The 24540-nt window shown below is 40.3% G+C and overlaps 2 protein-coding genes across 2 annotated transcripts; both read right to left on the reverse strand.

Moving 5' to 3' along the window:
- Window positions 1-5979: 5979 nt before the first annotated feature.
- Window positions 5980-9671, reverse strand: LOC310984272 (perforin-1-like; the record flags this gene model as incomplete). Its single annotated transcript, XM_083969438.1, has 9 exons — window positions 9356-9671; window positions 8462-8541; window positions 8320-8365; window positions 8057-8193; window positions 7823-7961; window positions 7638-7718; window positions 7042-7538; window positions 6860-6953; window positions 5980-6189 (listed from the first exon to the last, which is right to left on the reverse strand). The coding sequence occupies exons 1-9, from the start codon at window positions 9626-9628 to the stop codon at window positions 5980-5982; spliced, it is 1557 nt and encodes a 518-aa protein (XP_083825564.1). The 5' UTR covers window positions 9629-9671.
- Window positions 9672-14427: 4756 nt separating this feature from the next.
- Window positions 14428-17292, reverse strand: LOC310984364 (perforin-1-like; the record flags this gene model as incomplete). The annotated part of the gene is made up of 7 exons (XM_083969556.1): window positions 14428-14634; window positions 14994-15087; window positions 15186-15682; window positions 15762-15842; window positions 15963-16101; window positions 16851-16930; window positions 17020-17292. The coding sequence occupies 7 exons, from the start codon at window positions 17290-17292 to the stop codon at window positions 14428-14430; spliced, it is 1371 nt and encodes a 456-aa protein (XP_083825682.1).
- Between the last annotated feature and the right edge of the window lie 7248 nt (window positions 17293-24540).

A 24540-nucleotide genomic window follows, 5' to 3' on the forward strand; every position in this document is an offset into this window, starting at 1 on the left:
GCAGCCGCTCAGGTTGCAGTGGCGACACGATTCACCTAATTAACCGTTTTTTTTAGAACCATTAATTAATCAGCACCATTTAAGATAATCCGGCACGGGTGGCGGGCGCTCTGACCTTCCCGCGCGTATGCCTACAGTAAGTCTCTGGGCAATGCTGAATATCCTACAGGATAGTTAATCAAGGAGAGACCGAGCAGGAAGCGCTGCTTGGAGAGAGAACAACCTGAGGCTTGAGGTGAACATCCCAGAGGTGAAGAGGCGGAGCTTGCAGCCGGGACAGGCAGAGCAAGTGCGCTCAGAGGCGGAGCAGGGAAGACGCTGCGCTCGGCGGGGAGCTCCGGAGACGGCCGATGAAACGATCCCCCACGGAGAAGCCGGAGCAGGCGAGACGAGACCAGCAGACACAGAGTCAGAGACGGAAGGCAGTTGGATTTACAATGATCGTTGTCAGGAACGGAGTCGGAACCAGTAAGTCAAGCCGAAGAGAAATGCTGGAGAGTCGTGCAGACACAGCCGAAAGCAACAGGTGATCGCCGCTGATGAGGAGGCGTGGCAGGTTGGTGAGCAGAAATCACACAGCAGCAAAGTGACAGAGTTGCGTGTGACACCCGGTGCCTTTCAGTAGGCTACGGTGACCAAGCTCAGATATCAGCAGTAGCACACAGCGTGTCCTCCCGCGTAAAGCCGCAATATAGCCTACAGGAGCTCTACAAACAAACAAAAAATAGAAGAAAAAAAAAAGAGCACCTCGCGGCAGAGCTGTAAAACAGCGGAGTTTTCCTCTTCTATAGCTGAGCTGAACAGCTGACATGTGGTCGAGACGTACAGCGGAGACAGTCAGTCTCATTGGTGCATTAATACGAAGCTCTTTGTCCTCAGACTGTCTGCTTCCCAGATCACACCATGGATGTATTATATTAGGATCACACAGAGAGCATGGCTGGTTTGTGTGATGAGTGTGTTGGGCTTATTTGTCAGTGCTTTGTTATGTTGTCATGATAATTAATATGAAGCATGTAAATCAAACAAATCCTACAGGAAATACAAATTTATGTTTAATGAATCAAATATTGTTTTAGTCATAGTAACTGATAATAAATAGGCTGTTTAATGTGTTAATTGTGTAAATCTTATTCTTTCTTTCTTTTTGTGGGGGTGGGAGGCAGAGCTATTTCTTCCTTATTTCTTCCTCTCTCATAGACCAAATGCGTTCTCAGAACACTTTTTTTTTTTTTATTATTATTTATTCAATGATAAAACTTCAGGACTGAACTGAAAGCAGGAGGATGCAGGAAGCTCCACAGTCACTAGCACAGCATGATGCTGCCAGTTACTTTACTTTATTTGTTTATTTGGATGGAAAGGCGCACATAATGGACATAAAAACATGTAAATGTGCCGGATTGTAGCAAAAGTGCTAATTTCCGTCCGGAGTATCAGGAGGACCGTCCTGACTAAATCCAATAACAGAGAATCGCTTCAGTTTGGGGGATGACATGAGTTCACTGTCATGTTCACTGAGACTGTTTAATTTTATGTATACTGTACGTTTCCATGGCTTCAGTAGTTGCAATGCATGGATTTTTTTTCCAATTACATTTAAAAAAAGGATGGATCATCACACCAGCTTTTAACAATGGATATCACACAAATGGACATCCGTGTTAAAAGTCAGTTAATTAATGAATTATACTTTTTTGTGTGTATCTATTTCAGAATGAAACTACAAGAAATCATTGGTTTCCGACCGGACACCCCATTCTTTAGGTCCCCGCCCTTACATAATGGTGCTGGGGGTAAGAGAAATGGTCAGGGTGATTCGGTGGAGGTTTTCAGAGGAGGATCCAGTCGTGGCAGTGCAGAAAAAATTCAATTGTTACAATAACGGATGGGGAGACCGTATTGAGGCTTACGGTCTTTGAAGAATATTCCTCGCAAATAAAAGATGGGGAGGCCGCGCATGATGCGGGGGTACAGCCTCAGAGGGGACGGCCCTCCCTACCAGATTTGTCAGCAAAGCAACAAAGTTTTACACTACTGCGCCACTGGAGGTCAGCGATGAATTAATTGCCCGAGGCAAGGAGCTCTTGGAGCCACCTTCGACCCTGACCCGACCCTTTCCTCCTGGGGGCCTACCACACCGGGAGTTGTTTCTGGTCCACCGATGGGGGTGCTGTCCCGTGGACCGCCCTGGCCCGGGTGGCTAGAGAGCTCTGCACCTCTAGCCACAGCTCGTCTGTAATGTCCTTCCTACCAGGAAGAGGAGCTTCCGCTGCAAACAAGCTTAAAATATATACTTATTTAATTTTTTTCTGGACAATTTCTCATGTTGGGGCTTTAATACAAGGCGGACATTACAGACTTGCTGTATGGAGGTATTTGGATGTGTTTTGGTGTGTCTTTTTGGACGAAGAAAAGTGGGGTCCGTTCGCAACCGTCATATGGACATACAGTGCTGCACGGAGCCCCACTGTAACTCAGAGAAGGCACGGAGGACTCTGAAACTTCTCCCAGCCCTTAGTCGACATGAGGGTGAGTAGATAATGAGTGAAATTTGAATTTTGGGTGAACTATCCCTTTAATTATTTTACATTAAGCCCACAAATAGACCAGGATGAGTGAGGGTGACCTTTTTTTAAAACTTGTTTTTGGTTGGCTTTAATTTTTAGTTCAGTGTTTTCCTCACTCTGTACACCCACATGGACATCATGTTTTCGTTTTATTTAAAAGATGGGTATGGCGGCGCAGCAGGGGGAGATGTTGACGGATTCAGCTTGGTGCAGTGGCAATTTCGTACCAGAAGGCTGCGCTGAAAGCTCGCCAACTCCAACCTGGTCTACTGTACTGGCGCAAGCGTAATTCGGCTGACCAGCGCAGTGCGAACACATCACCAAAACCTCACAGGCAGGTTTCCAGAATGTCAGGCACATTTCAATGCATAAATAATCACAACAACCAATATTTAATGTAATTATCTGAATCTGCACATAATTGCAATGTTGGCATGTGGAAACTCAACCTGACTGAACTAACACAGTGTAAACCAGGAACAGACTGGGACTAACAAGCAGCCGCGGATGTCGTAAGAGCAGGACTGTGAGGGGGCACACGCACAGGGAAGGCAGGATTACCAGCACAGCATTTTATAGTGTATGTACTAGGGGTGGGAGAAAAAATCGATTCACATAGATATCGCGATATCTTTTTTGACGATTTTTAAATCGATTTTTTTTTTCAAAAATCGTTTTTTTTTTTTTTTTTTTTTTTTTTTTTAATATTGTGCAATGTGTATTTGTTAGCCTCTTTTACATACAGAGAGTACAGGCTTTGAAATGGGTTTAAGTTCACTTTATAATGGAGTATGTTCATTTATAGGCTCCTACAGTATTTGTGTGCAGATAAATGTTAAAAGTGCAGACTAAAAATCGAGAGAATCGGCAATATCGTAGAATCGCAATTTAAATCGAATCGCCATCCAAAAAATCGTAGAAGAATCGAATCGGGAGAAAAGCATATCGTCCCAGCCCTAGTATGTACAGGTAATGGTGACCATTTATCCGAAACCACCCTGAAGAAAATCATGCACTACAATGACACCAACACAGGTTCCAGCTATTGTGCGGGGAAGAGAGCAGGAGGAAATGGCTAGGGAGTGCTCCGTCAAAGAGGTCAACAAAATTCACAATAATGCAAAGCCGTGGTTTTTGAGATCCGGCCTGACGAACCCCACCTTGGGGTTCTCCTGATGCAGTATGTGATTGCTGTGGGGAGGGGGTGGTGGAAATCAAGTCTCCATTAAAGTACAGGGAAGGCCTACTGGATGGAGCGTTCTTACCTTTGGCCTCCTCTGTACTTTTGGTAATATGCGTGTTCAGGATCAAGCTAAATTGCAGCGTATGATCAAGACAGCCAGTAGGATCATTGGGATCGATCAGGCATCGGCAACCCAACTGTACAGGGAGTTGATCTTAAAAAAGGCTGAACAGATCATGAATGATCACACGCACCCTCTCCATCTAAGGTTTCGAAGGAGTGGTAGGCCAGGGGGCAGAATCCTCCAGCAAAAAATTAGGACTGTGAGATACAGCAATTCCTTCGTGCCAACAGCAATTAGAATGCTCAATAGCAGATAATGTGAACTGACCTGTATGCCTGTATGCATTTCTGTTGTTTTTCTGTTTTTGTTTTTTTAAATGTTTGTATGTTTTGTACTTATTTTAACTACTTCTTTTTATCTATCTGACATGGGCCGTGCAATGACCATATGAATTTCCTCTTTGAGGATAATAAAGTTAAACTTGACTTGACTTGATGTCACTGATGATTTCTGCCTTGTCCAAATTAAACTATGACCTAAAGAAAACACGCTACTACTACCAGGTTCAACTGCATATTTCAGTCCTGCCAGGAAAATGCTGAGTTTTTTTGTGATTATTGCGGGCAAAAAAAAGTGATTCCCCCCAGCACTCATTTCTCACTAGGCTACCTTAATGTAAAGAGTCATTTCTAATGATTTCCCATAAGTCCTTCTGGCCCCTCGTTTCGTGGTGTGGATTCAGCTTAACGCAGTGAAAATGTGGCTGACCGGAGCGCAGTGCGCACACGTCACCAAGACCTCACAGGCAGGTTTCCACAGTTTCCAGGCACATTTAAATGCAATAAATAATCACACCAACGGCTATTTAATGCAACTAATGGATTCAACACGTGAATTTATAAATAGTCCTGTCCCATCTGACGACAGATCAAAGGCGGTTACACGTAACGGAAACTCGAAATGACTAAATTAACACAGCTGCAACTGTGATGCAAACTAACGAAAAACTTGGAGGAGTGCCTGCGCTGCGCACGAAACTTGCAAAGTGCACCTGGACCCACCCCTTTTGCGCTTATTTTTGTTGGCAAATGAGACTGAATTGCGGACATTTGCATTTGCTTTCTGATGACGTCACTTCATAATGTTCCCAAGGCATCAAGAGGAAAATGGCTGCTCTTGTATTAAGTAAATGTAAGATTTTTCAACTTTCTGAGATATGCCCCCCTCCCGCATAAATGTGCGAACTTAAGCTGATTATGCGTTGAATTATGCGATCTCATAAAAGCGTTTGAGGGACTGATATTTATGTCTGCAGTGTACAATATTGTGATTTTGTTGTGTGGACAATTCCAGAGATGATTGTGAATCGCATCACATGAGATGAAAAGCTCTTGCAGAAGTCTTTACCTATATGATATTTATTATTATTTACAACTCCCCCTCTTTAAATGATAATGACAAAGTTTATAACCAGCTTCCCCGTACAGGTTATTCAGTATGTATGTTATGCTCAGGTAAGCCATGGAATTACTTCCAACCGGGGATCAGCTGACCAGGCTAAATGATGGGTTTAAAGTTCCTCTTCTGTGTTCTTTTTTGTTGATGTTTTCCCCAGACGCTTTGATGCAATTCTCATAAACATAATTCTCACGCGTCTTATTACATTTCCCAGAACCCAGGTGAGGTTTCAGTGTTTTCAGCCAACACGCCCCCAGCACTCCAGTGGGGAGAAGACTGGTTATTTTTTTTCACATTTTTGAAACCTTATTTCATTTATTTGGCAATTTCCTTATTGACTCAAGAAAGATTACACACAATAATAACTCAAATAGTACACAAAAGTCAGCAGAAAGACTGAATATTAATTACTCAAATGTGGCCCCTCCACCCATTAATCTCAATAACTATCTCTCAAATTCACACAACAGAACAACTGAATTCAAGTTGAAATACATATGTAATGCTTTGTACAGACTCAAGTTACACATTATTTATTATTACCTAATCTTTAAAATGGAAACAGAATGGTTTCCCTGATCTTACGTAAATCTGCCATGATTATTAAGTTAATTGCATTTAAAGAAGTATTGAACAGATGCAATTTAATAGTTCATTAAGTCAAAGAGAGGCCATGGAGAATGTCACCCAGAAAACACTCCTCTCTATGCAGTTGGTTTGTACTTGTTGCACCTGTCTCCAGTCAGGTGACTGTCACAGGTCAGAGTGAAACGGATCTCACAGCTGCCTTTGTACGACCTGCAGGTGTGTCTGTGTGACCCCTGCTTCACGGCTGTACTGCATGAAACCAGGTGGTCGTCACTGCCCCAGTCTTCATCCCAGACTTGGACCACCAGATTTGAGTGTGTGTCCACCTACATTAAAAACAAAGAAACAAAGTTGAACTAAAATAATGTAGCTGTCTATGTTCATATTTATTGCCCAGACATGAGAATGGTACTAATTTTTCATCCAAATGTTGGCAGAATTTCCCAAACTTGAAGTAAATCACAGCACTTGCGACCATACATGCCAAGGTGCCAGAAAACTACAAAAAAGTGTAAAGTATCTGCACACTTGGATAATGCAAAGTTCAGTATTTTAATAGACAAGCTTCGGTCAGAAGACCTTCATCAGGGCAGAATTTCACCAAAAATTGATTTATCAAAGGTAGGGCTCCAGACTAACTCTTTTTAACAGGAGCACAGTGACCCCAAACCTAAAAGTTTGTGAGTGCAAGCAGAAAATTTAGGGGTGCACACTGTAAATCAACACACAAAGCATATATTTACATTTCCTTTTCATCCTTACAGATATTGGCCTGACACCTGTATTGACATATTCTTTGAGTCGCCCCTTCCATGTTTCACCAGTTTAAAAAAAAAAATTGGCAAATTTACTGGTTGTTCTTGCAAAAGTAAAAAAAAAAAAGTGCTTGCACTGCCTAAAATTTTAGGGGCAAAAAGCCCCCACTTAGGGGCAGTATGGAGCCCTGAAAGGACAGATCAGGAAGCTGATCTGTGAAAAATGATTGTAGCTACTGACTGTGCCCAGATCGTAACGTGTGTTCCAGCGAGGGTTGTCTGAACTGATCACACGGGTCTTGCGGTAGGTGGCACCATACCACATCTTAGCATACCTGTGAAATGGAAAAGAAAATACTTGTATCACTAATGCATCATATTCACTGTACCTTCTCCCTGTATCTTCATTTGTTCTCTACACACCCTTCACTACTCCCCCATGAATCTCCTTTCAGACCCCAGGCTCGGACGATGGTCACCACCAGTTTTCCCCTCCAGGCCTGTTTAGGGCAACAGCTGGAGTCCAGGTTGGGGTCACTCCTGCCACAGGACGGCTGTGTGGTTGAGTTCTTGATGGCGTGGTCTTTTAAGTACTGCTCTATGGCAGACTTTAGTCCTTGCTGTTTTGTCGAATTTGGCAAAAGCTCATACAGTGGTCTCAAGGAGTACTTAACAACATCAGGGTGATCTTTGAGGGTCTTCAGCCAGTTTTGGTAGCCCACTGAGTCCTTATGTGTGAGTGCAAACTCCCCGGTCCAATTTTTGCCTCCCACCACCTCAGTGTAATGCTGGTGGAGTCCGGAGCTGAACGAGGTGGCGATGTCCTTGTTCTGTAGGACTTTGTCACAAGTCTTTACAGAAGGGGACAAGCCGATCTTTCCCAGGCCAAATCTGATGCCCAGTGACAAGCAGTTGTGCACCTAGATGACAGGGAGGGATTTTAGATGTTGTTTTTTGTTTAAATTGTGGTTCAAAGTGTCACAGTGTTTACAGACTTCATTAGAAGTGTGTGTCAATACCGTTGGGGAAGAGAGGCCATTTAGTGTAGCCAGACAGGTACGGGTCGCTGTGACTCGTCTGAATCGTCCGCCAAGAAAAACCTAAAGGTACACACAAGAAAACAATGAGACAAAGAAATGCGGTGTCATGGGAAGTCAACAGTAAAGATGTGGAGACATTAAAATTATTGGTTGTGTGTTTTAACCTGACGGATGTAGTGTGTGCCGTAGGTCTGTATGATCCGTCTGTACTGGGCCCTGGTTGACTGGTTGTAGGAACTGGGCAGGTTTGTCAAGTCTCTGCTGAACTCATAGCTGAGGGGAGGTCTGTCTGACACACGGTAACTACATACAAAAAGACAATGCATCATAAATCATCTAAATGTGCAAAGTTAGATGGTAAATAAGGCAAACTGTAGTGATGTATGTGGAGCTCCTACCTGTAATGGATACAGCTGGATCTGTGGGAGCTGAAGGTGTAGCTGTCTTGTTTGCTTTTGCCCGAAGCAAAGCGAGAAGCAGAGGAAAGTGTTCCTCCCACCTCCAGGTCAACAAGCTTCAGCCAATCTATTCCCAACTGATGGAAAAAGAGGACATGAGCTCCTTGATGTCCAGTGCACTAATTTCTAAGTTTGTTTGTTTTTTTTTTTTAAGTTTTTTTTAATTATATATTATTATAAGAAAAGTGAAAAGGGATTCATACTTCCCAGCCGATGCTATCCTCATTGGTGTGTTTGAGAAGTAGTGAGCTATGGATTAGATCACATAAAATATCATGAAGAGTTGCACATGATGACTTTTATGTTAAAACACAGATTTTCTTTTTTCATCACAGAATAGGCTACCTGATGGATCTGTGCACGCTGTCGTGGAAACGAGTAGTGCAACGGCTGAATGCACGCCAGTCTACTGCAGAGAGCGGCAGCTGAAAACAAAGGTGAGACCATAACAGAGATTAACATATTAACAACATGTATGTGTGTGTGTGCTAAATATTGTTGAATGTGTACGTTTGCCTGGTTCAGACCTGCCAACCTATACACATTTTGCATAGCAGGTATACAATTTGACATCAAAATACGCTGGTACGATTCACCTCTCTAACCTGTGCAAAAAGCTGCTGACATCTGTGAGTTCTGTGAGAAATGTGCACGTGAAATACTTATGTCTGACAGCACAATGCAGCAGTGTGGTGTGGCAGAGAATAACGAGTCCCTAAATGACCCCAATGCACCATCGGAAGAAAAAAAAGAGAAATTAGCGCAAGCGGTGTGTGTGCATGCGTATCAATGTGGAAAGTACCAAATTGTAATCAAGAACAGTATTTTATTCAAGTATATGTACTTAAAACAGGACAGACTAATAGCAGGAAAACCGAGAGAAGGCTTGGAGTTGTGCTTAAAGAGATAGTCTTCCTGTCTGAACTTTTGCTTAGCTTCATCCATGACCTTAGTTACTTCCCACAATGAATTTTATAGAATCAATTCCAGGGAAGGACAGAATATAAATTTTTTTGGTTTTCTGATGAATATCTATGTGAAGAAATTGTTACTGTAATCTAATGGTACTGTAATCAAAAATATATTATTTTATTTATAACCTATTTCCAGCCGGTGAATGGGGAAATTAATGTGTGCAAAGCAAAATAGTTGCAAAAGTCTGGGGGAAAAAAGCTGCGTGACACAAGTGGTACTAAAATATTTTGCCAATGTTGGCAGGTCTGCTGGTTTGATATTTACTTTCTGCAGCACGTTGCCTTGAAGAGGGTTGCGACGGAGAACACAGGTGCCATTTGGGGTGAGGAAAGTCTTCACATCGACTGTGTAGGCTCCTTTCCTTTTCAGGGTGACAACATCGAAGCCCTCCCCCACCAGGTCATGGCCCGGCACAAAGGGAGCGGACTTACAGTCGCTCTGGACCACAAGCTCACAGGAGAGGACGAGGGAGTGGAGAGACAGGAAGAGGAGGAGACTCAGGTGAGGGTAGGATGGAGTTGAGAAGGAGAACATCATGGCTGGAGTTAAAGAGACTGAAATGTTTCAGACAAAGACAAAGAGAGAGTGATCATCATTTAAGCTTCGATGAAGTTATTAGTAAAGTTAACATTTTTATGCCAGTACAGGGTGTGTTGCCAGGATAATCCGTAGCATAACAGCATATGTATTACATAAATTCACTATTTTTGCTAGTTGATGTCTATATCTGTCTGGGATTTCACTATGTATATGAAATTTTAATTAGTCTATGATAACATTGCCTGTTCTCAGCCACATTAGTAAGAAAAGATAAGATAATATATCTACTTAATTGATCACAGACTGGGAAATTACTGAATGGCACATTTATATTGATGGTAGAACTGACATGTTGATTGATGTGCACTGTCCCTGTTCAATAAATAAATAAATGGAAGAAAAAAAATCACATTTTAAAAGATAAGTTATTTACTAAAAAAATAAATAAATAACTGTGGCCGAAATCTCAGAATCATATGATAAAACAGAGAAATATGTAAAACAAAAATAAAAACTTCCATTCTGTGACAGCTACACTGTCAGTTTTGACAGATGACTCATGGATGACTCGCATAATTTCACTTTCATTTCCTTTCAGACACAAAGGTGTGACACATTCTTTGTTGTTGCACTAAATCAGTCCATTGTTGAGCTTTCATTTTTATTTCACATACAGTTTATGTTACCACACCAAACAGTCCATTCTGGCTTATATACCCTTGTGATAAATGGGGAACAAAAAAAGTAGTAAATAAAGTGTTTCATTAGGGAATCACTTAAAATATTTATTTATATTTATTTTATTTTATATATTCGTAAATATATTCGTTTCTACTGAAAAATGAATGAGATTGAATTAAGAGCATTTACGATGATGCAGCCACAGCTGTTTACAGCAGTTGTGATGTACACTTTTCTCAATACAATATGAAAAAGTAGAGTTTGATAACATTGCCAGCTCTCAGCCTGCAAAATGTCCCTTATTATCTATACAGTTTAAAATACAAATGATTCAAAAATTAAAAAAAAAAAAAAAAACTATGGCAGAAATCTGAGGGTGATACAAATAATTAAAATCCAACAACTGTCATCTTGACCAAGATTTTTGTAATTGACTTAACGTTTTTTTAGTAATAACTAACGAGCATAATTGATTGAAAACAAGATTACCTATTCAGGCATCAGCCGAGTCTCTCTGATCCTCCTGCAGCGAGAGGAGAGTATGTCAGCCGAGGATGTGGTGACATCGTTGAATCTGCAGGTAGCAGCACTTTATACGTGTGATGGGTTACAGGAGGAGTCCTGCACAGGAGTTGTTGAACTTGAATTACTGCACATGCTGTGAATACCAAAAATGTAAAAACAAAACAAAAGAACAGGAGGAACCGCATTTCACGCTTCAGGGACCTTTTTTCCAACCTTTTTGGCAAGCATGTCATCTTTCAATCCACAGCACCAACCAGTCCTGGCATATTTTAAAGAATAGAGGTGATAGGACAGAGTTACAGGTTATGACTGAAGTAAAATGTAACAATTGAACAAACACATTTTAATTCAAATAATACACCTTTAAGATGTCTTTTCAAACCATATATCTACTCATTATGATTAAAAACACTTTTAAAAAAAACACACTACACAAGTGCAATAATCTGCACGAACTGAAGGTAAATAAATATAAGAAATATATTAATGAAGTGGTTCTCCAACATAAGTTTCTGTTTTGTATGTGTATAGGGCTTGTATGGGGTAAGATAACTTGACATTTTATAAGAAACATCTAAAACTGATTTAGTCTCATCACAATAGTTCTTCTCCATAATGTTAAGTTTATATTGTGTATTATGTGTTTATAAATGTTTTAGAAAGTTGTCAATTCAATTACATGATAAAGTTCAGTTTTGTTTTCCAGAAAATTGAACTGATTGTGTCAGCTGATTAAGAGTAATAACGAAAGTGTCATACCTGAGAGAAGAACAAGTTATTCATGAGTCAGGAATGAAGTTTTGTGGCAGGATGTAATTGGTGTGCACCTGTGGAATGGCTCGGCACAAAAGCTATTGTCTGAAGGCGATTTATCAGAATCATCATGCTTGGCATAAAAATGTTTCTTTACTAATCCAAAACAACTACACCCAACTAGAAGAGTCTTCCAGGTAAAAAAAAAAAAAAGAAAGAAAGAAAAGAAGGTAAATAACCCTCACCATCTTTTATTGATGCACAAACTGTATATTAGCATTGTTGGGCAAGCTACTAGGAAAATGTAGTGAGCTGAAAAGATCAAAATCTCTGCATTCATATATATGTCATCATAGGTGTATTATGCTTTTAGTTGTGGTTAATGCCACATTTTAGTCGCAATAAATGCCTGCTTTTAGTCATAGTAAATGCCTGCTTTTAAAGCCTTCCCACTGGTTATTAGTCCAGCTTTACTGCAGGTGTATGAAAGCTACAGAAACCACGTAAACATACAGTTCCACTGAAGGAGGTTCCAGGTTTCACTTTTAGTGTCTGTGTCAATGCAATTTGCAATATTTATGAAACCTAATGCCTGGAATGAGTACTTCATGAAGTGTCAGATGACATTCACCAATGTTGTCAATGCTTTTGATACACAGCGGCTGCTGTAGTTGCAATACGCATTTGAAAAAGTGTGGCACTACAGTGCAGTATTTGTTTGAATGCAATACACATTTTCAACATTTGATGGGAATAATTCCTACACAATATTAACTAATACAAAGCTTCTATTTATTGATATCTAGTGAATGTGAATGAGTGTCCCTAAATTTGTGTTTGACATCTTGCACAGGAGTAATTGAACTTGAATTACTACTGTACATATGCTGTGAGTTCCAAAAATGAAAAGATAAACAGGAGGAACCACATTTCATGCTTCAGCGACCTTTTTTTTCCAACCTTTTTGGCACGCGTCTATGGTAGCATTTTTCATTATTGCAAAAAAAATTGTTTTAATCCACAGGACCAACCAGATATTGCATATTTTAAAGAATAGACTTGATGGGACAGAGAGTTCCAGGTTACAGCGACATTGTGACCATGCCACAGAGAAATGTAGTTAAACTAGGAACGTCACTACTTGTAATGCTGCAACACTGTATAATTACTTTAATAATGACTCGACTCGGTTTAGGTGCTTTTCTTTTCAATCACAGCTGAGTTCTTCATAGTTCCTCCTCAGTAAAAACGAAACTTATCAACCAGCGCATCCAGCGTTTACCACACACGCGTCTGAGTATCCCAGTAGTGAAATGGGGGGGGGCACTAAAATAGAGGAAACACTGCACAGAATATTGTTTGCACTTGAAAAAAAGAAAGAAATATTTTATTTTATTTTAACTTTTATACATTAGTTTTAGTTTCAATTTGTGGAAGAAGAAGTTTATTAAAAGCTCATGCTTACATCATGCATGTAAAGAGTTAGTAATAAAACATTTCAAAATGCATGTGCAACTCGGTTAAATAAAAGTCTGTTGGTCCAGTCATATATTTTGTCATTGTAGTTTTATTAAAATCTTGTCTCGTCTCGTTCTCGTGAACCCAATATCGTGTCTCGTCTCGTCTCGTGAGATGAGTGTATCGTCACACCCCTAATTTCAAATGTTATATTTTAAATTCTACAACACTGGTCACCAACCTCAACTGAGCTGGATGACCTTCAGTTACAGCAGGACAAACCCTTTAAAGTCCAATACTGGTACTGGGATTACAGATAAAAATGCATGCTGGTTTAAAGGGCAACTATGCAAGTCTGGTCACTTTTTTCCTCCCCAATCCACCCCACCCCATAGACGTTTTACGATGTGTATATTTGTGTAGTTCTATCTGTCATAAACAAGAGATTACAGATTACGGGGCGCATTTGTGTCGTGGTGCCGCCTGGCAAATAAAGGCTTTGAAATTACCTGGCAGCCCTGACTTGTCTACCACTGTCAGCAAGGATACTCAGAAGATATATCAATAACAACTGGACAAATGTCTCTGAAGTTTAGGGAAAGAGATTCATGGTCCTCAAAGGATAAACACGTAAGACTTTGGTTGTATGAGCTTGGTGATAATAATGAACCATTGCTGTATTGTCACCAACAACACTAAGACATTTCACTTATTCAATGAGATATCTTCATACCCTGTCACAGTTTTGTCAGATTGACCCTGTCCGACAACACTGGACAGGGCTGTAGTTCATAGAGAGTGTGTCCAGGTTTAATTCTTATTTTTGGCTGTTTCTTTGAGACCATTATCATTTCAGTTTACATTGTGCTCATGTCTATATTTATTTTTCAGTTGAAAGGAACTTGTATGTTCTTATTGGCACTTTGAAGCTCTAACACTGTGTTTCAAAAGACTTTATTGACTCGAGGAAGATAACTCACAATAATAACTCAAATAGCAAGTACATAGTCTTCTGCAGAAGGATTTAACAATTTTGATACATTAATTCAGAAAGTAATCAACAGCATGTGTGAATGAGAAAAACTCAATTTGTGATTCAAATGTGACCCCACCACCAAGTAAATTATCGTAAATTACTTAATTGTTTAATTTTACAAAAACACAACAACAAAAAACAAACATAAGATGCAGAGTATGGTGCTGCAACTGTATTTGAATAGTTATCCCCTAATCTTTAACATGGGAAAGTCAAAGGTGTGACGCTGATTGTTGTCATTGTAGTTGTTTGTCATTGTTAACAAGTAATCAACAGATCTGATTTAACACCTGATTAAATCAAAGACAAGCCATGGAGCATGTCATGCAGAAAGCATTCCTCGCTATGCAGGTTTGTACTGGTTGCACCGGTCCCCAGTCAGGTGAGTGCTGCAGGTGAGAGTGTAACGGATCTCAACACGACCGCTCCTGGTTGAACAGCTGTATGTGTGAGTTCCCTGCTTCAGAGTCCTTGTGCATGACCCCAGGAAGTCATCATATCCCCAGTCTTCATCCCAGACTTCAATCTTCAGACTTGCATGTGTGTCCACCTTCATAAAATAACAAAAAAAAGGGAAAAACAGTAAACGCTGAGCCAAAAATAATGAACACACATAGTATATCCCACAGCAGGTTATGCCAAAATTGAGTGTTGTATTAAACAAATAGTGTCCAGGAACTGGATTATTTTTGCCACCTTTACTCAGTGGCTCTATATTTTATTTGCATTTATCATGGTAGCTTCTTTAAAACCAATCACATTACACCACAAAACCCCAAACTATCCCTCCTAAATAGCCAGAATGCATGGTCGGTGCAGGTGGATTGTTGTTTTACATTGTATGGTTGGTTGATTCACCATCAGAAGATAGATTAGGAAGATGATATATGAAAAGAAATCATTACTGACTGTTCCCAGATAATAACGTGTGTTCCAGTGAGGGTTGTCTGAACTGATCACACGGGTCTTGTGGTAGATGGAGCCGTACCACATCTTAACGTATCTGTGAAATGGAAAAGAAGATATCTGAGTTAATATTTGTGTCTGATGCATCACATTTACTGTATTTTCTCTCTGTATCTTCACTTGTTCTCTACACACCCTTCAGTACTGCCCCATGAATCTCCGTTCAGACCCCAGGCTCGGACAATGGTAACATCCAGTTTTCCCCTCCAGGCCTGTTTAGGGCAGCAGCTGGAGTCCAGGTTGGGGTCACTCCTGCCACAGGACGGCTGTGTGGTTGAGCTCTTGATGGCGTGGTCTTTTAAGTACTGCTCTATGGCAGACTTCAGTCCTTGTTGTTTTGTTGAATCTGGCACCAGCTCATACAGTGGTCTCAGGGAGTACTTAACAACATCAGGGTAATCTTTGAGGGTCTTCAGCCAGTTTTGGTAGCCCACTGAGTCCTTATGTGTGAGTGCAAACTCCCCGGTCCAATTTTTGCCTCCCACCACCTCAGTGTAATGCTGGTGGAGTCCTGAGCTGAACGAGTTGGTGACATCCTGGTTCTGTTGGACTTTGTTGCAGGACTTAACAGAAGGGGACAGGCCGATCTTTCCCAGGCCTAAACTGATTCCCTTTGACAAGCAGTTGTGCACCTAGATGACAGGGAGGGATTTTAGATGTTATGTGTGAACAGTATTTACAGGCTTTATTAGACATGTGTGCCAAATTTACCTCAGAAGAAGAGAAGCCATTCAGTGTAGACAAACAGGTACGTGTTGCTGTGACTCGTCTGAATCGGCCTCCAAGATAAACCTAAAGTTACACAAAAGAAAACGCTAAGACAAAGAATGTGGTGTCATGTATTCATGTGAAGTCAGTAGTAAATAGTAGTAGAAGAGTAAAGTCAGGATATTAAAATTAAATGTGTTTAACCTGGCGGATGTAGTGTGTGCCGTAGGTCTGTATGATCCGTCTGTACTGGGCCCTGGTTGACTGGTTGTAGGAACTGGGCAGGTTTGTCAAGTCTCTGCTGAACTCATAGCTGAGGGGAGGTCTGTCTGACACACGGTAACTACAAGCAAAAAGACAGGATAATGAATGACTTGACTCTACAAAGTTAGATGGTAAATAAGACAAACTGTGGTGATGTAGGTGGAGCTCCTACCTGTAATGGATACAGCTGGATCGGTGGGAGCTGAAGGTGTAGCTCTCTTGTTTGCTCCTGGCCGAAGCAAACCTATAGGCAGAGGAACGTGTTCCCCCCACATCCAGGCCAACAAGCTTCATCCAATCTATTCCCATCTGATGGAAAAGGAGGAAAGACTCAACAATGAGTCCTTTCACAAACAACATCCTGGACAGTTGATTCAGTAGTTGGTCAACCGCTTTGGTCCAGACTTTACTAACAGCTGTTACGTGGATGACTATTCCCTAACTTTTAAGGTGCATTAGACAGTTAAACATTGCAAATTGGCATATTCAATTAGTATATTAAAAGTATAATCAACAAATAATATCAATGAAAGTGTTTCCATACTTTCCAGTCATTGCTCTCATCATTAGTGTGTTTCAGAAGTAGTGAGCTGTGGACATAAAATATATTGAAATGTAAAAAATATAATGAAAAACCTTTCGCTTTTCATTCATTTATTCAGCATTTTGCATTTTAACACAAACCATGACACTACATTTACCCTAGTTATTGATGCAAATGTCAAATCTGGTTGATTTTAACACCCTCTGCCCACCAACACCTCCAATCTACAAAAAAAACCCAAGAAAATAAAAACTACATATTAATGATTTTATATCACAGAATACCTGGTGGAGCTGTGCATGCTGCCATAGAGAAGACCACTGCATCGGCTAAATGTGCGCCAGTCCACTGCAGAGAGTGGCAGCTAAAAACAAACGGGACACCATAACATATTATGTAATATATTGATTTGTATGCCAAAATGTGTGTGTGAATTTGCCTGATTCGATTTACTTTCTGCAGCACGTTGCCTTGAAGAGGGTTGCGACGGAGAACACAGGAGCAATTCGGGGTGACGTAAGTATTCACATCGACTGTGTAGGCTCCTTTCCTTCGCAGGGTCACCACATCGAATCCCTCCCCCACCAGGTCGTGACCTGGCACAAAGGGAGCGGACTTACAGTCGGTTTGGATTGGGCTCTCACAGGAGAGGACGAGGGAGTGGAGAGACAGGAAGAGGAGGACACTCAGGTGGAGGTAGGATGGAGTTGAAAAGGAGAGCATCATGGCTGGGAGTCAAAGAGACTGAAATGTTTCAGACAAAGAGAAGGAGAGTCATTATCATTTCAGCTTTAATGCGATTACTGATAAATTTAAAAGGACTGTAATGTTTTTTGTTAAACAGGCTTTATACAATCTTCATCATCCTGCTCTGCATTGACTGTTATTTTACTGATTAATATTTTTGTTGTTCTAGTAGTGTTCTAGAAACATTCCTCTCACTTCCTCTATGGATTCACAGATTTAATCTTTGATGATACATTTTAGAAAATGTTGTATTTCTGGCATAGCTTTTCAGCCCATGATATCCTACTTACATGGAGGCGTGTCCTCCATAATTAATGGTTCTCAGAACAAGCTGAACATGGTCGAAGTTTTGTCTGATGACTCATGTTGGACCTTCACTTTCATTTCCTCCCAAACACACAGGTTCAATTCTTTCAGTTGTTACACTGATCAAGCCTATTGTTGATCTACTTTCATTTCACGTGCTGCTTATGCAACCACACCACAAACTAATGTCCAAAGCTTCACCTGTTGCACTGACTTGTGTGGAAGGAGGGAAAAAGAAAGAAAGATGATAATTAAATTAAACTAAATTAAATTAGGTGTGTAGCCTATATACTGTAAATATGCTTTAACTTTTTTTTTTAATTGATGAATTCATCTAATGAGAATGTTTGCATGGTGATGCAGCCTCAGCTGTTTGGCATTAGTTAGGATTAGAGTTATGAGTGTAGTATGTGTCAAAACAACAAAAACCTAACTGGTATAAAATTGTACAGTAAACCACTTATATGACAAAGTAAAAAAAAAAAAGCATTCTGAGGCAGCTGCAGCTAATGACACCAGTTGTGTGGTACATGCATTTCAATAAAAAAGGAAAAGAAAAGAAGAATAAAAGAAGTCTAACATTGCTAAGATAGGAAAAGCCGCCTCTGATGGTCAGTTCATACAGTTTCAGAAAAATGAATAAAATTTACTAATGGAAAAATAAACTGTGGCAGAAAGCTCAGAATAACAGAAAAAAATCATATAAGACAGACTCTTATCCAAACCAAACATTTTGTGATTTCTGATTACATTAATGAGTACAGTATAGTTTATTGAAAACAATATTACCTATTCTGGCTCGAGTAAAGTCTCTCTGATCCTCCTGCAGTGTGAGGAGAGTGTGTCAGCCGAGGATGTGGTGACATCGTTGAATCTGCAGGTAGCAGCACTTTATACATGTGATGGGTCAGAGGAGGAGTCCTGCACAGGAGTAGCTGAACTTGATTTACTGCACATGCCATGAGTGCCAAACAACATGAACTACATTTTACACGTAATGGACTGGGCAATGAAAATTATTCCAACCTGTCAATCATTGAATCTCTCCTTGAATGGCAACATTTTTCTTTATTGCAATCATATGGTTTTTTTTTTAAATCTCCACCACCAAACAATAGCATGTTAAAAAAAATAGACTTGAATCTGCACTTCAAGTAATGGAAACTATAGAACAAAGGGGAGCTGTCAAGAGAAAAGAAAAAACTTTAACCACTGAGTAATAATTTTTCAACAAGTTGACCAGACTCACATCATGAGTAATAGCTTACTCATAGCAGAGGTAAATCATCTTGTATAATTAGGCTGATGCCTCCAGGAGGTTTCAAAGTGTTAATTTCTGGTGTAAGCGTAAAAACAATGGTATTGAACCTGAAAAGTGAACTGAAAGTAAAAGTATGCGAGTCATACATGAGCCAGCTGGCAAAACTGTGTCTGGGTGTAGCTCGTGTGTACCTGAGACATGGAGGAGCCTTATAATGACATTGTTTGCTATTGTTTGGACGTTCTTTTTAAGAGTCCTCAAGCGTGACATGAAGTGTTTAGTCTTCTGTATTTCATCAGCGGAAATATTATTTGTGCATAAAGGCATCCAAAACGCTAGAAATTTGCTCCAGGAAAATAACTGTGGTTCAGTTAGGTAAAAAACTATTAAAGCTAAAACAGATTCTCTTGCAAACATGACAATTGTGTTCTCAACCCTGATACAATAACCTATAAATACGTTTTAATTATTTTTTAGTATTTTATCAATTTTGACACACAAAAATAACATGAAAATGACGGTAAATTTGCACCATGTTGATGTTTTTGGATGAGTTGGAGCCAGAGGTGTACCTGCACCACTTTTACTCATACAACTCAATAACAATTGGATTGATATCACTGAAGTCGTGTGCAGAGATACATGGTCCTCAGAAAACAAACTCCAATGACTTTGATGATGAAGAGGGAATTGTTTTCTGAAATAATAAACTTCCAGTAATGGAATAGGAAATATTGTAAACCGCAATCCATGACTGAGTCCTACTGTCATACTCCAGTGCAGAACACTGATGTTGTTTTGACCACATGGGGGCAGACTTACTCTACAACAAGCTGTCAGACCAACAGTGATGAGGAATTAGTAGGCTACCTTACAGTAAAAAAAACATTAAATCTCAAAATGACGGTAACATCGCCCTAATGAGGCAAAATGCAGTTTCCAGACCACGGCCCTCAGGTCCTTATCTACATGTAAATTTGTACCATTAAAGAGCAATATCATACGCTCTTCATCTTATGAACCTGGATTTCCAGTGCAGTGACATGTCAAGTTTTTTTTTTCATTTGTAGGTTTCTCCTAAGATTATTTTTTGAATTCACATGGTGTTCATGCATATGTTTCTTCTTGCACCGACAAAAGCTGATGAGTGGTTTGAGGGGCTTAAATCATTTAAATGTCTTTACTGGCTCAAAAAATGTAACTGTTTTGATTCATAAATTCAGAAAATAATACACAGCTTTTTTTTATTAGACAAGGGTTCAATTTATGAATCCACCATCAAACAGGATTTATATCTCTTCCAAATTCAAACATGGCTTCAAACTAAACTACAACTGAATTTAAGTTGAAAGACATACTGTATATTGTTGTTGTATTATTGAATAGCTATTATTCAATTGTCAAGATAGGAATGAGAGTGCAATGATACTCATATTAGATCTTTATTTAAACCTAAAATGTGACTGATAGTTTATTTTTCAGTCAATCAACACATGCGATTTCCCACATGACCAACCAACAACAAGCCATGGAGTGTTTTTTTTGTATGGAGATGTTTTGTACCTGTTGCACCTGTCATCAGTCAGGTGAAAGTCACAGGTCATAGTGTAAAGAACCTCATCTAATGCTTCATAAGCAGAAGTAAAATTTGTTTATGGTCAAAATCACATCAATCATCGTCCCTTTGCTCCACCGATCTGGTTCTACATTCAGTTTAATATAAATAAACAAGAATATTTAATAACAATAAAATGACCTATTCGGGTAGGTGCTATTATCTCATCTATACTCTGTAAGTAGCCTACCATCAATAACAAAAAAAAAATCAAGGAGGGCAAACTACATTTTACACTTCAATCAATACGACATTCGGGAATTTTTCGCATAATTGCTTTTGTTTGCATACTGCATTCTGGCCAAATCAGTACGTACTAGCAGTATAGTGCAAAAACAGCCCCCTTGTTTATTAAAAAGAAAATAATTTTTAAAGAAATAAATCACAGAAATTAAACTCTTTTCTGCTCAAACTTTAATAAATTCTTAAAAAGCAACATACATATGTTCTTAAGAAAACGGGACACCAGCTGTTATCCAGCTGTAATTATTTAGTTCTGCAAGGCAAGACATACATTTGATAAAGATAATGTTGTATATAAAGCTGAGTATATTTGAATCATTAATGGGTTACTGATATATAAAATCATCCACATTGGATCAATAACTAGATGAATTCAAGACAGATAAGATTTTTTCAATGGCAATATTGAAAAAGTAGGCACATTAATCAGTTTTAATGATATAAGAAATTACCTATAATTGAAATAGTAATGAAAATAACTGGTTGAACTTTAAAAGGAAAGTTTTACATTTACATTTTAGTAAAGTAAACGTGTACACTATTTATTTTCTTACTCTGGAGACGGTGTGTAACTGTTACACCTCCATCCAGTCAGATGAGTGTCACAGGTCAGAGTGTACTCCACCCTAAAGGCGCCCCATTCGTCTTTGCAGGTGTGTCCACGTGAGCCCTGTTCAATGTTGAAAGAACACATCAGCAGACGGTCATCATCATCCGGGTCCTGGTCCCAGACTTCGACGTCCAGCTGTAAGTTTGTGTCCACCTTCATTAAACAAAGAGAGAGAAAATCAAAAGTAAGCAGATCATCTTGAAAAACAATAATATTATTCTAATGCCATATTTGTTTATACACACAGTTATGATCTTTTTGTGAACTCCATAAATACTTTCTCCTTGAAAGTATTTAAAAGATGCTGGAGTTTCTTGTAATTAATTTCAGGCACAAGTTTCATAATTCAGTTTGACCTGATCAGACATCAACTAGCCTACTTATGAAATCATATTTATAGCCCTATTTTATTTATGTGATCATAATTTCACTTTATTACGTAACTCTCACTTTAGGATGGTGCTATACATAAATCCACCTGCAGGTGTCACTGTTTCTACATATATCATGTGAAGTACTCCATGGTTCTGATGGTATTACTTCTTAACAACTCACCCTCTTTAAATAGACATGCTGGATAGATAACCCCAGTTCTGTCTGAGTCACCTAATAGCCAACATTGTTGTACAGGTTTTTCAGTACAGACTACGTGTGGCCCACTTAGGCCAGATAATGTAATTACACTCTGGGTGTGTTGAACGAACATCATCAGTAAAAGTCCTCTGACCTCAGCTGACGAGGCTGAATGACAGGATTGAAGTGTTTCTTTTGTGTTGAAGCTTAATGAGATATACTGACATTGCCCAGATCGTAACGAGTGTCCCACCAGGGGTTGTTTGATGAGATCACTCTTGTTGTTCGGTAGAAGGAGCCGTAGCTCAACTTAGCATAGCTGTGGGTTGCAGAAACAAAAAAAGAACAAACTATCAAAAATAAGTAACTACAAAGAAATACACTTTTTATTTTATTTTTATTTTATAGATGTCCAATATCCAGCCAGTAGGAGGCAGGTGTAAACACATAATAAGTTCTGAGTATGACTGTGGATCGCTGGCCTCACTACTTACGCCTCAGTCACAGAAGCTATGTCTCCGTACAGATCCCAGGCCTTGACGATGGTCACCACTAGGTTCCCCCTTGATTTTGTTCTTGGACAGCAGTTGTAATCCAGGTTTGAACTGGACCGCCCACAGCTTGATCGACTGGATGAGATCTTCACAGCGTTATCTTTTAAGTACTGCTCTGTGGCAGCCTTCATACCCAACCTCTGTAACCTGTTTGGAAGCAGTCTATAAATTGGCCGAATATAATACTGAACAAGATCTGGGAGATCCTTGATCTCGTTCAGCCACTTTTTGTAGGCCTGGGAGTTATCATGACTGAGTGAAAACTCCCCGGTCCAGCCAGAGCCTCCTGCCACCTCTGTGATGTGCTGGTGGAGACCACCGCTGTAATAGGTGTAGCCGTCCCGGTTCTCTAGGACTCTGGAGCAATGGCTATAGGATGATGTAGCCATCCCGAGGCCTAAAGCAACACCAGCTGATAGGCAGCTTTGCACCTGAGGAATAAGGAGTTATTTCAAAGGGTACATATTATGGAAATGTCACTTGTGTCCACCAAAATGTAAGAACTGACCAAAAAAAATCTGTAATTTGCAGGCCCCCTAGGTTGAAATCCATGTGGTTTTACGAGCTGTTCCCTCAGTTGACATACATGACATCATTAGTTTTAGAATTTGCCTAATCACATCCCTACCTGTGAGTAACAGTACTGGTAAAGGGGGCAGGGCGGGGCTAGAGTGCTGGAATAAGAGAGTATTACCCCTTTCCCACTGGCCAAAAAACCCGTTTAAACCCGCTAACAATCGGCTTTTGGTGGCAGTGGGAAAAGCGCACCGAGCGACGCGGGTCAAACGACTCGGCAAGCGACGCGGGTTAAAATCGCCTTTAATCGGCTCGGCTCCGAACGGCTTGCAGTGGGAACGCCAGACCCGCGTCAACCCGCTAATTTACGTGATGACACTGAACGTTACGTGACGCTACGTCATCGCGCTGGTAGCGTCTCATATCACGTACCAAAACAAAGCTCTGCTCCGCTCTGCTCTCATACGAGACTGGGATCAAAAGATCAGAGAACACTGACCAAAAACGATAGAAAAAAAGAAAAGAAAAGAAGCGACAGTCTGTTTAACTGACGTGTTGTGCCGCGGAGGTCCATCATCCGCAGCAGACTCTCTGTCCTCCGCGGTCCTGGTGCTCCAGGTCAGCCAGCCAGAGAGTCTGCCTCGGCGGACGGACACTCCGCGGCGGGCGGCTGTGGCATGACTGTGTGTGTTTCTTGCACCGCGGATGAGAGCGGGGCGACTGGTTTATGCTCTGTCTGATCCCCCAGCGGGGGGTCAGACTCGGCTCATTTTGGTCAATGGGAAAGGGGCCAAATGCCGATTGCTAGCGGGTCGACCCGCGTTTAAAAAACCTGCGTCGACCCGCTAATTTTAGTGGGAAAACGGCTTAACTAGAGCACTGGAAAAGAGAGTAACGACACCACCATTGACTCCTGTGGTAAGGGTTTTGCGCCCCGAGTGGCAGGATATGGGTATTGCAAAAGCGCCCAGAAAACCCATTCACTCCAATGTATGTGTGTTGCCCACTTGCTTGTAAATTGATGAAAATGGCTGTGTTTTTGTTTTTAGGTGTCTTGGTCATATCAAATTATACTTATTATTTTATACAAAATGTAGATTGAAACATTAATGTAGACAACTGTTTTTTTTTTTTTACTAGCCTATGTGTTAATATTCATCTGTAAAGGATCCACGATGATGCTATTAACGTGGGTGATCTATAAATGTCCTTAAATTATTGAAAATACCACACTTGTTCATTCACCAACAATGCAGAGTTGTCAGTTCTTGGGCACTTTTGCAATGCCCATATTCCGCCATCAGGAGGCGCTTCCATTGGACCAATGCGTGTCGTTACTCTCTTTTCCAGTGCTCTAACACTTTCATTGAGTCCCGTGGTAAACCTCATGCGCCCCGAGTGGCAGGATATGACAGGCACTGAAACCGGCCGTTCTGAACCGGGCTGTTTTGAGCGGATAAAAAAAGTGCTGTAATGTTTGATCCTTGGGGTATTTTGACTGAAGCATGTCACAGACATGTCTTTAAGACACCTGAGAACTATTTCAATT

This window comes from Trachurus trachurus (assembly GCF_905171665.1).
Source record: "Trachurus trachurus genome assembly, chromosome: 1".
Lineage (NCBI taxonomy): Eukaryota > Metazoa > Chordata > Actinopteri > Carangiformes > Carangidae > Trachurus > Trachurus trachurus.